This window comes from Aedes aegypti, chromosome 3 (assembly GCF_002204515.2).
Source record: "Aedes aegypti strain LVP_AGWG chromosome 3, AaegL5.0 Primary Assembly, whole genome shotgun sequence".
NCBI lineage: Eukaryota > Metazoa > Arthropoda > Insecta > Diptera > Culicidae > Aedes > Aedes aegypti.
In genome coordinates, this window is record NC_035109.1 from 156,553,240 (window position 1) to 156,566,496 (window position 13,257).

Genomic DNA, 13,257 nt, shown 5'->3' on the forward strand with positions numbered 1-13,257 from the left:
GCTTCGATTCATCTTTACCTTAAGTATCAATCATTTTATTTAGAGAGAACATAAATCCGGTACCATTGAATAACCTTTTCGCATTCGTGCATCGTGTGGCAGAGGTACTATGATATTCTATGCCCAGGGACGTCAAGAAAATTTCCTTTACGAAAAGATCCTGGACCGACCGGAAATCGAACGCAGACACCTTCAGCATGACTTTGTTTTGTAGCCGTGGACTCTAATCACTCGACTAAGGAATGCCATCTTGAATATCCTCCATGATTTTCCCCAAAAAATTCTCACGATTTCTTCCGGGGATTTCTACCAAGAACTCCTCCGCCGGTTTTCTCCTAGAATTCATCAGGGGGTTTCTTATAGCAATCCTCTGGAGATTTCGTCCAAGAATTCATTAATAAAGGATTATCTCTAAAACTTCCTTCGGAATTTTTTCAGAAGATTCATCCCGAGATTTCTCTGGGGATTCTCATCTGGAATTCCTCCGGAGATTTCCTCCAGGAATTCATCCAAGGATTTTCTCCAGCAATTCCTCTGGGCATTTCCAACAAGAATTTCTCCGAAAATTTCCTCAAAAAACTTCCTCAGGAGATCCCTACCAGGGATTCTTGAGTGGTTTTTGAATAGCATTTTTTCATACCAATCCTCTGGGGATTTCGTCCAGGAATTCATTAATAAAGGATTATCTCTAAAACTTCCTTCGGATTTTTTTTTTCAGATGATTCATCCGGAGATTTCATTCAGGTATTTCTCTGGGGATTTTCATCTGGAATTTCTCCGGAGATTTCCTCCAAGCATTCCTTCAAGGATCTTCTCCAGCAAGTCCTCTAGGCGTTTCCTACAGGAATTTCTCCGAAAATTTCCTCCAGAAACTTCCTCAGGAGATCTCCTCCAGGGATTCCTGAGTGGTTTTTGAATAGCGTTTTTCCAAGGATTTTGTCCAATATTTCCTCTGAGGATTTTTGACATGAATTCCTCCGAGGTTTTCGCCTAAGAACTCCTCCAGGGATTTCATGTAAGAATTCTTTTGGAGATTTCCTTTCCGGAGATTTTTTCTAAGATTTCGTCCTGAAATTCCTCTGGGGATTTTCTCCACAAATTCTTTCGGGGATGTTTTCAGTGAATTCATTGGGGGTTTTCTTCCAGTAATTACTTCGGAGATTTCCTCCAGGAGATTTCAACGATTCCCCTGTGGAAATCCTCAAGAACTCCTCCGGGGATTTAATCCAGGATTCCTTCGGGGATATCCTCCTACAACTCCTCAGTGGATCTTCAATAGAATTTCGCTCCAATATTTGCTCTGAGGATTTTTGTCCATGAGATTATTCGGGGTATCCCCACAAGAACTTCTCCGAGTATTTCCTCCTGGAATTCCTTCGGGGATTTTCTCCATGAATTCTTTTGGGGATTTTGTCCAGAAATTCTCTCGGGGATTTTCGCCGGGAATTTTCTCCAGAAATTTTTCGTTGATGTTTTCAGAGAATTCATCCGGAATGTTCCTCCAGAAATTTCGCTGGGGACTCACATTTCCTCCAAGAATTCCTCCGGTGATTTCAACGATTCCTCCGGATAAATCCTCAAGCACATCTCCGGGGATTTTGGCCAGAAATTTCTCAGGGGAATTCCAATAGCAATTCCTCTGGAGATTTCATTAAGGAATTCCTCCGGAAATTAAATTAAGAAATTCCTTCGGTATTTCCTCCCGGAATAGCTCCAGGGATTTCCACCGAGTATTCCAAGGATTCCTCTGACGATATCCCTCAAGAACACCTCCGAGCATTTTCTCCAGCAGTTCCTCAGGTTAATTCCAATAGCAATACCTCCTGGGATTTTGCTCAGGACTCCGCTTGGAATTTCTTCAAAGCTCCGCCGCGAATGCCTCGAACTTCCTCCGAGAATTTCTTTAGATTTCATCCAGGTACTCTTTCGAAGTTCCTTCGTAAATTCCTTAGGAGCTCTACCGAAAATTCCTCAGAAGTTTCTTCCAAAATTTATCCGGAATTTTTCCGGAGTTCCTCCAAAAATTCTACCGTACTTTCTTCAGGAATTTCCTGGCGAGTTGCTCCAATAATCCCGCTGGCAGTTCCACCAGGATTTCTACTAGAGTTCGTCCAGGAATCCCGCCACGTGTTCCTCCAGGAATGCTCTTAGGAATTTTCCAGGATCCTTCCAGGATTTATCCAGGAATTCTCCCGGGATTTCCTCCATAAATTCCTCTAGGAGATACTCCAAGAATTTCTGAAGATTCCGTTCCCAAGAATTCCATAAAAATTCTTATCGAGAGTTCCATCAAGAATGGGTTACATGCATTGCCTGATTCGCTACTCACCACATAATAACGCACATGCGCAAGTATCTATACACGAAAAATCGCTAAAAGGTAACGCGGAAAATATTTGTATGACGAAATGCATCTAACGAATTATTTATCAAAATAGGGAACTATTTTCTAAAGAATATTTGGTACCGGTTGCGGGTAATGATGATGGCTATAACGGCTCCCAACTATTTTTTTTCGATTTAAACTTCCATTCACTAGATATTTGAAGTTAGATGTCATTCCCCATACAAAATGAAATGAGAAAACTTCTGCTGATCAACTGTGGCCATGAGCAAAGCAGGTAATCCGTTGGGTACTATTTTCGAAAAAAAATATTTGGTACCGGTGTGCGTAATGATGATGGGTGTCACGTCTGTCAAATATTTTTCTTCGATTAACGCTTCCAGTCAGAAGATTAGGTAGATGCCTTACCCCATACAAAATTAAATGAGAAAACTTCTGCTGATCGACTGTGGACATGAGCAAACCAGGTAATCCATTCCTAGGACATGATTCCCCCGGAAATTTTTCGATAAAATCCAAAAAGGAGTTCCACTATGCAAAAAAAAACAAAAATTCTTGAGTGCGCCATAAATTCCAGGATGATTGAACTCTGTCAGGAAATCCATTGTAAATTTCGCGATACGTTTAATGCGCATTCCTCCGATGGTTGTTACGTGAATTTCTACAGAAATTCCTCCAGAATTTCGCTTTTTTTTAAGCATCTCTAACATGTTTGCTCTTATTGATCACGTTCGAAATGGATCGGAAAAAAAAATACAACAACCGGTGCATGTGTGTGCGGTTTAGTCTATTTACAGGTCCATTTTTGAAAAAAAATGGGACCAATAATAGACTACCGTTGAAGTTGCCCTTACGCGTGGTAAAAATGGTTAAATTTTAGTAAAATATAAAAGAAGAATCCACGTGCCCAAATGAGATTCGAACTTACGACTTTTGTATGCTAGACGAGTACTTTACCAACTAAGCTACTGAGCCACTTTAAGATCTACACAACAGACAAATGGGGGCGGGAAGTTTCGCATAAGTAAGTTTCACGCGATTTTGCATAAGGAAGATTCAAATATGACGTCCATCGTTTTCCATGATTTCTATAACCACCCCCCCCTTTCAGTCACGCTTTTTTCAATACCTTATACATGCATCATTTTTCAATGTCCCCATATGGACGTTTGGCGTAAACTGCCATAAACAAAATAATATATAAATTACCTCCAAGCACCGCTCAAAAACGGTCGCATAACGGTAGTGCAGGGCGTATAAGTCGTCAAACGATCCTTTATTTGTACTATATGACGGTTTTGATGAAAAATAGGACTACGCGAGCTTTTTGATTACCGGAACTTTAATTAAAATTCTACCTGTTCGTGCATCTGCTTTATTTGAAAAGGTTCATTATGCAAAAGCGAAAGAGGTTATTTCGTAAACTGTGTCGCTCCGCGCACTCAGAAATGATACCTAAACCCTAATTAATTGAATAGTGAATTATATTGTGATTTATGCTAGAACAAAATACAAGGCCTTACTAACGGTCAAATCTGTCTTTCCCAATTCAGTCCACTACCAGCGGATCATCCACGGCGATCTGAAGCCAGCGAATCTGCTGATGTCCGACTCGGGAAGCGTGAAGGTAGCTGACCTGGGTGTGTGTAACGAGTTCCTTGGCGAAGATGCCGCGATGAACAATGGCTCAACGGCTGGCACGCCGGCATTCCGGGCGCCTGAAACGCTGCTACCCGGGCAGCATGTCTACAATGGGAAGGCGGCCGACATTTGGGCGCTGGGTGCTACTCTCTATTCGCTAGTCCATGGAAATGTTCCTTTTATAGCTACTTCGGTTCCTGGTGTGTATGAGAAGATTAAAAGTGACCCGTTGCAGTTTCCTCCTACGAGCCCTATTAGCCCAGAGCTACGGGACCTTATCGAAACTATACTGGATAAGGATCCGCAGTTGCGAATAACTCTGCCCCAGATCAAGGAACACTGCTGGGTCACTAAATTCGGTCGCTATCATTTGCCCACTGAAGAGGAGAATTGCCGTCTGGTGCAAATCAATGACGAAGACATGACAACTGTTGTGAAGAGCATTCCAAAGCTAGATACGCTAATACTGATAAAAACTATGCTCAAGAAGCACTCGTTCCTAAATCCGTTCATGAGAGGCATTTCCGGTCGAGCGCCGCAATTGGGCGGCTCCCGAATAGAGCGATTCAGTCGATCCGGTCGGTCCAATTCAGCCCCTGGAGATTATCATACTTCTGAAAGGTAATGTTGAGCGTGAACTTTGAAAATCTCATAATTTATTCAACCAACTAATTCCAGGCAACCCTCCAATGAATCGCTTCTACCCTCCGTTACGGAAGGCGTCTCTAGCCCTGGAAGTAGCCCCGAACAGCTGTCGCCCTGTAAGGTTCCCAGCATAGTATCAACTCCGTCCCAGGATTCTTCCAACACCGCAACGGCTACGGAGACCGATCTCGTTGAAGAGCCCAAACCGGAAAGCGCAGACCACATGGTAAATGATGACGTTGTAACCTAGAGGTGCATAGTGCGTAATCAGTACGCTAGTTTGGCTTTATCTTTCAGTCTATAGATTAGCGAATGATAGCAACCCAAACTTTCCCTTTTTCTCTCTTTCTCTTTCTCTCCGTCTTTTTCCCTTTCTTTTTTTTCTTATTCTAGACCTTGCCAAACCGGGCTTACTTAGAAGTTCTGCTCTAATTCGATGCTAGTGATTTCCGATTTTATTTAGTATCCAAAGATTTTTAGAACCCTTAAACCGAAAGCAATTGGTGAGACAAGCTATGTAAAGTTTAGCCGCTCTTTTATCACGATTGTTTGCTGAATAATTATCGTATAAACTTAAATCATTCCGTCTCGCAATTACAGCAAATAGAGCGTAAGAAATTAGTGTCGTTCAGCGTTGTTGATTTTTATATTCAGTAGATTTTACTTGTACTTATTGTGCATACGGAATTTTGACGGTTTTTTGCATTTAATAGTTGACAAAAGAAACAAATAACAAACGTTACACTAATAGCTTTGAACATTTTGGATGTTATCGGTAATGAGCGGACGTTAGAATCAGTAGCTGTGTAAATATTTACAACATTTGACCTTTTTTATCACATAGTCCTAGTAATGGAGGTGTTTTTTAAAAGTCAACTAACATTTGAATACATGCATAATTATTGACCAAAAATTGAATGTTTAACTACATACTTAAGAGTTTGATATTAAATACTTAAGGCTCCGCAGTTATGGGCTCAGAGTCATAAATTCAGAAATTTTACGCTTTAAATATTACTAATTAATATAAAATATAAAGTTTAAAAACAGAAATGAATCCAACATTGTGAATATCAGAACTTGCCACTTAAGGATGAATCTAAATTGGCCAAAAACGCATCGCGACACAGAAACTGATACTGGCAAGTTGTGATATGGTTTTTCGCAGATCTTTCTCTTTGAATCTTATGAACCTTTAAACTTAACCTAGCAACTATATTCAGTGTAGGCAACAGGCAATTTCCGATCAGTAACAGTCCGACAAATTCGCGATAAATCGTAAAACTACTTAGCACGGACAGCAAGGCAAAATACGCCGGACGATAAAAGCCCATAATGATAGATTTCCAATCACTTAAGCTTTAAATATGATACCTACATATAACTACACTATAAATACATCGTATAGAACTGACAGGCAAAAACCGTTGAGTTTCGTCACCATCACCGTGACATACGTACATCGGGACCATTCAGTTGTTTAGTACGTTCCTGTAAGGTTGAGCGCTAAATGCCTTCTGTTTTAACTCCTAACTCTTAACTGCATGTATTTACACCATCTGTATCATATACAACCATACATCCCCACCCAAACACATTTTCATGTTTCTACAAGGATGATTTCGTCGGTCAGTACATTGATTTTCGCAATACTATGAAGTATTGTAGATTGAAAAAGTGAAAAGTGCGTAGGATAGAAAGGACAAACCGTAAAGTTCCGTAATTCAGCGCAGTTAAGGAATAAAACGATTCAAGTGATTAATTAAAAAATAGTATTGTATCAACCAAAAAGCTTTATGGGTGGATCTCTGGCAAATCTGTTTAAGATTATGGGAAAAATATGAACTAGACTGTATTCATAATTTACAATTGTGATTTGTTTGAAATAGTTCACTCGTTGAAATTGCCTAATTCCGCGCATTTTTTCAACGCTTTTCCATATTCCGGGCAGATGAATGCCTAATTCCGCGCACTCATGAAACAATCAAATTAACATAAATTTTTATAAGGGCTGCATTCATTCTTTACGTAACACTATTAATTGAAAATTTTCAACCCCCTCCTCTTCCCCCCTTCGTGTTTCACAATCAAACGATGACGAATTCTGCAAACCTTAATTTGAATAAGCTGAAAAAAAATGTCTATGAGTTCTATGAGCCTATAGAATTTGGAGACTAAATTAAATTAATTCCTGAAACAAAACAACAAACTATTATGTTTGAAATCTAAAATTTACTGACTGCTCACCTCTCATGGCTCCGACGAAATGATCCTTTAATCCAAAACCCTCTCATTAGGACCAATTCCTTTACAATCATTCAGTTCCGAAACGAACCTTATCAACCTGCATGTAGAGATTCTCAAAATACAACGAGCAAAAGAGTAGAAAATTTAGATCACTAAGTAAAGCAACCATTCGTGATTGATGAATCAATTTTTGGACAAATATGGTAGCATATTTTGGCGCAGACGTACCCCATTTCGTAGTTTTGTTATACAGTTTTATACACCGTTTATAATACCTAGAAGCTTTAATTAGCCGATCGAAAATTTAAAAAAAATGATAGTGATCCCATCCCACGGATTCCAAACGATAGGGAAATTAATGAAATCTCGAAATGTAAACTGATTAGGAACATCCATTAAAACATAAAGCATATCAACTGAAAAGTTACATTTGAATACCTTGACATCAATGAATATCTAAAGAAAATGCTTTGAGAAAAAAAAATGATTCGAACAATGTAGGTGCAAAAATGAGAAAATATAATTCGCTTGAGTCCACAAGTACCAGATTAATATTACAAGAGTAACTTCACATATAGAACAACCATCTTTAAAATTCGTCTCTATTTACAAATATCTATCGCTCATGATTCTTACAACCTGTTATAACGTGCACAAAATTCACTGAAAATCTGTTGTTTATATAATAATAGTAATATTTTTACGATTACCTTGTGATCGTTTGCAATTCTGTTGGAAAATACTGTTGGAAACTGAAAAATAGATATCATCGTAAACTGGCTTCCCTGCATCATTTGAATAACTTAACGTGAAGGCGCACTTTTTTCCGCATTAATATGGAGATACTTTCTTAAGGCTAAGTAGCGCGTCATTCGTTTTAAAAACATTGTTAATTTTGTGGCTCACAATCTCAAAGTAATAAAACCAAGCCCTCATAATTGACACTGATTCGGAAAAGTATCACTATATACACTTATATGCAGAAATGTATGCTGATACTTTTTCAGAAATGCCAGTGACCAACTGATTTTTATTACTTCGAAATCTCCGGAAGAATAAGCAACTATCATCAATAGCGCGAACATACTTCAATTGGCTTGTTTAGGGGTATCCTGTTTTTTACATATTCTGATTCTACGTTAAAAATTGAACCAGAATCCAAATTTTCATAATTTTCCGTGCCCTGGAACTATTTTTAAAACACTTTTGAATTTCGTATGGAAATCGTGTTTGAATCACCCCTTGGCAAATTTTACTTCGGAGTGATCTGTCATTATGTAAATTGAAATGTCATTGAGTCGACGGGTTCTCAAATCTTTTTTAATCATTTATTATATCAAAATTAAGATATTGAAGCGCAATAAAATTGTGTTACACTTAGATAAAAGTGCTCTTTCGATCAAGCTACAAAAAACTGTGAATTTATCATCACTAAACAACCCAATTAGAGCCTTCTTCGCCTTAAGAGGAATATAACCGTCATCGTTTTACAATTTTACTGAGCCAGCTTTTTCGCTAACAAACAAAGCAATGTTCGTGATTTTTCGAACATGATTGAACTACAACCAAACGACGTTTAATTTTTGATAAATGTGGCTCACTAACAAACTCCAAATGTGCAAGAAACGATTTGAATAGGATCCAGTTTTGTTCTAGAGCAGAGAATAATAAATTATTGTTATCAAGTTTTAGAATGGCATTTTTTCAGTGAATATCAAATCTACAATATAAAATATTACTAAAAGGTTGTCTTGATAATCGATTTCACATTTACACAGAGTAATTGTGTTCTATCTATTTATTATCTAATAATACAACACGAATCAATCTGTTTTTTTTTTTGTCATAAATAGCACAACATGTTTTCTCAAGCAATTTTGACACAAACTTAACCTACAAATAAAGTTTTGCCAATTTTATTCAATCATGTTTCGTGCTTCATTTCGTCGTAAAACCTATCCGAACGCCATTATTAGACTGGCCAAGAAAGCACGAAATCATAAAATCTTAACCATGTAGCGGTTTCTGAAATCAGACATTCCTTGCACATGTAATCTTCGATACCTTCTGTTCGGAACGATTTTCTACTTTATTGACTTTAAGTCGCGATCTTTTCAGATGGCCGAGCGTTTTCTTGCTTAAGAGTAAACCAATAAGGGATTCTGATTGCTGATCTCACTAAATAGTTTTTTTTAATTTCTTTATTAGTACCATTTCAAACATTACATTCATTTCGTATATCTAGGTGTTCTGAGTTATCCTAATTTGGTAAAACAAATTGAAGATTTTATTAACATTTTGTTAACAACATATTACATTTCATTTGCCGTAGCAGTTCAGATTTTTTACAAGTGAGTTGATTTCATCTGCTTATAAGAGGAAAAAAACGTTTTGAATTTACTTTACCTAACTTACCTAAACATATAACTCAATAGAAGATTGTAACGATTTTCGCCTGAAATTATTATTTTATTTGACATTTGTTCCAAATGTTTCAAAATTGGATTTTCTATGTGACTCATTGGTACTATATCAGGGAGGAAGCTTCAGAATCATTTTCAAAATTTTATTTTGAATTATCTGCAGCTCTGCAGATAATTCAAAATAATGCTCTGCTCTCTTCTTCCTGGAATTACAACAGCTAGTCCATATTGGTACAGCATACAACATGGCTGGCCAGAAAATTTGTTTGAATATCAAAAGTTTGTTCTTAACACAAAGTTTCGATTTTCTATTAATAAGGGGATAGAGACATTTTACATATTTATTACATTTGGCTTCAATGCCCTCAATGTGATTTTTGATAGTTAAATTCTTATCTAGCATGAGCCCTAGATACTTAACTTCATCTGACCAATTTATTGGAACCCCTCTCATCGTGACAACATGTCTACTTGAAGGTTTCAAAAAAAGAACTTTTGGTTTATGTGGGAATATTATTAGTTCAGTTTTTGAAGCATTAGGAGAAATCTTCCATTTTTGCAAGTATGAAGAAAAAACATCCAAACTTTTTTGCAATCGACTACAGATGACACGCAGACTTCGTCCTTTGGCGGAGAGGCCTGTGTCATCCGCAAATAAGAATTTTTGACATCTCTAAGGTTAGTCAGGTAAGTCAAATGTGAAAACATTTTATAATATTGGTCCCAAAATGCTGCTTTGAGGAACACCAGCTCTTACAGGAAGTCTTTCAGATCTGGAGTTCTGATAATTAACCTGAAGTGTACGATTTGACAGATAACTTTGAATTATTCTAACAATGTATGTTGGAAAATTAAAGTTTTTTAATTTTACAATCAAACCTTCATGCCAAACACTGTCGAATGCTTTTTCTATGTCTAGAAGAGCAAGACCAGTAGAATAGCCTTCAGATTTGTTGGAACGGATCAAATTTGTAACACGTAAAGGTTGATGAGTGGTCGAATGTCCATGGTGGAATCCAAACTGTTCATTGGCAAAAATTGAATTTTCGTTGATGTGGGCCATCATTCTGTTCAAAATAACCTTTTCAAAAAGTTTACTGATGGAGGAAAGCAAACTGATTGGACGATAGCTAGAAGCATCTGCTGGATTTTTGTCTGGTTTTAAAATTGGAACAACCTTAGCATTTTTGCATTTGTGCTAATTGAAAACATTTGTTGATTATATCAACTAAAAATGATAAGCTACTTTCTGGAAGTTTCTTGATGAGGATGTAGAAAATTCTATCATCGCCAGGAGCTTTCATGTTTTTGAATTTTTTAATAATAGTTCTCACTTCTTCCAAATCAGTCTCCCAGGCATTTTCGAAAACGTTCTCTTGATTGAGAATATTTCCGAACTCCTGAGTAACTTCATTTTCAATTGGACTAGTAAGTCCTAAAATAAAATTGTGCGCACTTTCAAACTGCATAGCAAGTTTTGAGCTTTTTCGCAATTAGTTAGTAATAATGTGTTTTCCTCTTTCAATGCCGGTATTGGCTTCTGAGGTTTTTTCAAGATTTTAGATAATTTCCAAAAGGGCTTAGAGCCAGGATCCAATTGAGAAATTTTATTTTCAAAATTTTTGTTTCTTAATTGAGCAAAACGTTTCTTGATTTCTTTCTGCAAATCCTGCCATATAATTTTCATAGCAGGATCGCGAGTGCGTTAAAATTGCCTTCTCCTCACGTTTTTAAGACGGATCAAGAGTTTAAGATCATCGTCTATAATCACGGATTCAAATTTTACTTCACATTTTGGAATTGCAATGCTTCTGGCTTCAACAATGGAATTTGTTAAAGTTTCAAGAGCATTCTCAATATCAAGTTTAGTTTCTAAAGAAATGTTAACATCAAGATTAGAGTCAACATACGTTTTATATATATTCCAGTCGGCTCGTAAATAATTGAAAGTGGAGCTGATAGGATTGAGAATCGCTTCTTGGGATATTTGAAATGTAACAGGGACATGATCAGAATCAAAATCAGCATGAGTAACTAATTGGCTACAAAGATGATTAGAGTCGGTTAAGACCAAATCAATCGTAGATGGATTTCTAGAAGAGGAAAAACATGTGGGGCTATCAGGGTATTGAATTGAGAAATATCCTGAAGAGCACTCATCAAATAAAATTCTGCCGTTGGAATTACTTTGAGTATTATTCCATGACCGATGTTTGGCATTAAAGTCACCAAATGACAAAAAATTTTGACTTATTGCGAGTCAATTTTCGCAAGTCAGTTTGGAGCAAATTAACTTGCTGTCCAGAGCACTGAAAAGGCAAATAGGCAGCTATGAAAGTATATTTACCAAACTGTGTTTCAACAGAAACACCTAAAGTTTCAAAAACTTTAGTTTCAAATGATGAAAACAGTTGATGTTTTATACGCCTATGAATGATGATTGCAACTCCCCCACATGCCCCATCAAATCGATCATTACGATAAACAAAAAAGTTAGGATCTCTTTTGAGTTTAGATCCAGGTTTTAAATACGTTTCGGTAATAACTGCTATATGCACGTTATTAACCGTAAGAAAATTAAACAGCTCGTCCTCTTTAAAAGTTCATGCGTTCATTCTGGGCTACCTATGATTTACGTAAGAGCTACGTGAAAATTGCGATGGAAAAAAAATCACGTTTGTTTTCACGTAACAATCACGTTTGGATTATTTTGAGTGTATAGCTGCCCAACTAACATTTAGTGCAAATGTAAACATTCTCTAGGCCCTCTTTATACGGCTTTATGCTGAGTAAAGGCGCTGTACATACGATCGAAAGCTTCTATGCGATCCTTTTACCAACAAATCTGGCGAATCTACTCAGCTACTTTTAAGCTGTGTTGGCAGCTCTTATTCATACCGATCATTGCTCTATCTCGACAGTTATATGACAAGTAGCTGTGTAACATCTTCGGAAGGCGCTTTCTCAACCATTTCGCAACTGTTGAATAATCATTATACAGCTTCGTTACCTGCCACCGCTTGGAATCGAACTCACGATCTCTGCATCCACAAGTCTCGACGCTGTCCTTGTTGCCACCACAATCTATATCGAAAGGCAAAGAAAACACACCGTTTTGTTCTACATCGAAAACGGTTCACACAATATTTTATAATGATCGTAAAAGATGTCATAGCCGCGCTTACACCACTTCATCAGGCTGTAAAAGGGTGCGAAACGTCAAACGCAATGTTTACATCCAACAAGCTGAGTAGATGCGCCACAAGTTGTTGTTTTACAGCATACTGCTGTATGCTCGCTGTATAACTAACGACAAGGCGCTTCTTAAATATATATTGAGCAGCATAACATATTGTATAGAAGCAGCCGGATTGATGATGGCGAGTTTTATTCCACATCATTAGGTTGCTATCTTTTAAAGCAGCAAAAGCGATAACAGACGAAATTTATTCTGCTAAGATTTGTAGCTGCAAAACGTTTGCGTTACAGCTGTATTAACGCTAATCGTTCTATTTTTGACAGCTTTCATTTTTTGCTGCATTCGCTGCTTCAATTCAACTGTTATACAGCACAAAGCAAATAATCTTGGCTTATAGCGCTAAAATTGTTAGTTGGGTGGATGCCTAGTGATCCTTACGCCAAATGACCGCTCAGTGTTTCATATAATTATGGCAAATGGCTTTATACCAAATGACCTTATGCTACATGAGCTCTCCATCGATATATTTTTCCTATCACGCTAAGATCAGTCTACCCAAATATGAGTAAAGTTTACCCATAATAGCCTAAAAGTGCACACACTCATTTTATGAGTAAAGTGCACTTACCTAGTTATGGGTAAAGCATCATATAGGTATACCCAAATATGGGTACATGTTCAGAATTGAAAAAACAGGATTTCTTTACTCATTTATGGGTAATTTGGAAATTATTTCCTTCTGAAGAAAATCAAATAAA

General features: G+C 37.3%; 1 protein-coding gene across 6 annotated transcripts in view; it reads left to right on the forward strand.

The window, feature by feature from the left end:
* Positions 1-6,322, forward strand: part of LOC5573886 (calcium/calmodulin-dependent protein kinase kinase 1) — a 471,871-nt gene extending 465,549 nt beyond the window's left edge. For 5 of the 6 annotated variants that reach the window (XM_021853055.1, XM_021853061.1, XM_021853056.1 and 2 more), the window contains 3 exons: positions 3,898-4,606; positions 4,664-4,856; positions 5,024-6,322. In XM_021853055.1, the coding sequence (XP_021708747.1) occupies positions 3,898-4,606; positions 4,664-4,856; positions 5,024-5,062 (941 nt within the window). In that variant the 3' untranslated portion in view covers positions 5,063-6,322. Of the gene's footprint in view, positions 1-3,897; positions 4,607-4,663 lie in introns of all 6 variants that reach the window. The other variant, XM_021853057.1, reaches the window with a different exon arrangement.
* The last annotated feature ends 6,935 nt before the right edge of the window (positions 6,323-13,257 follow it).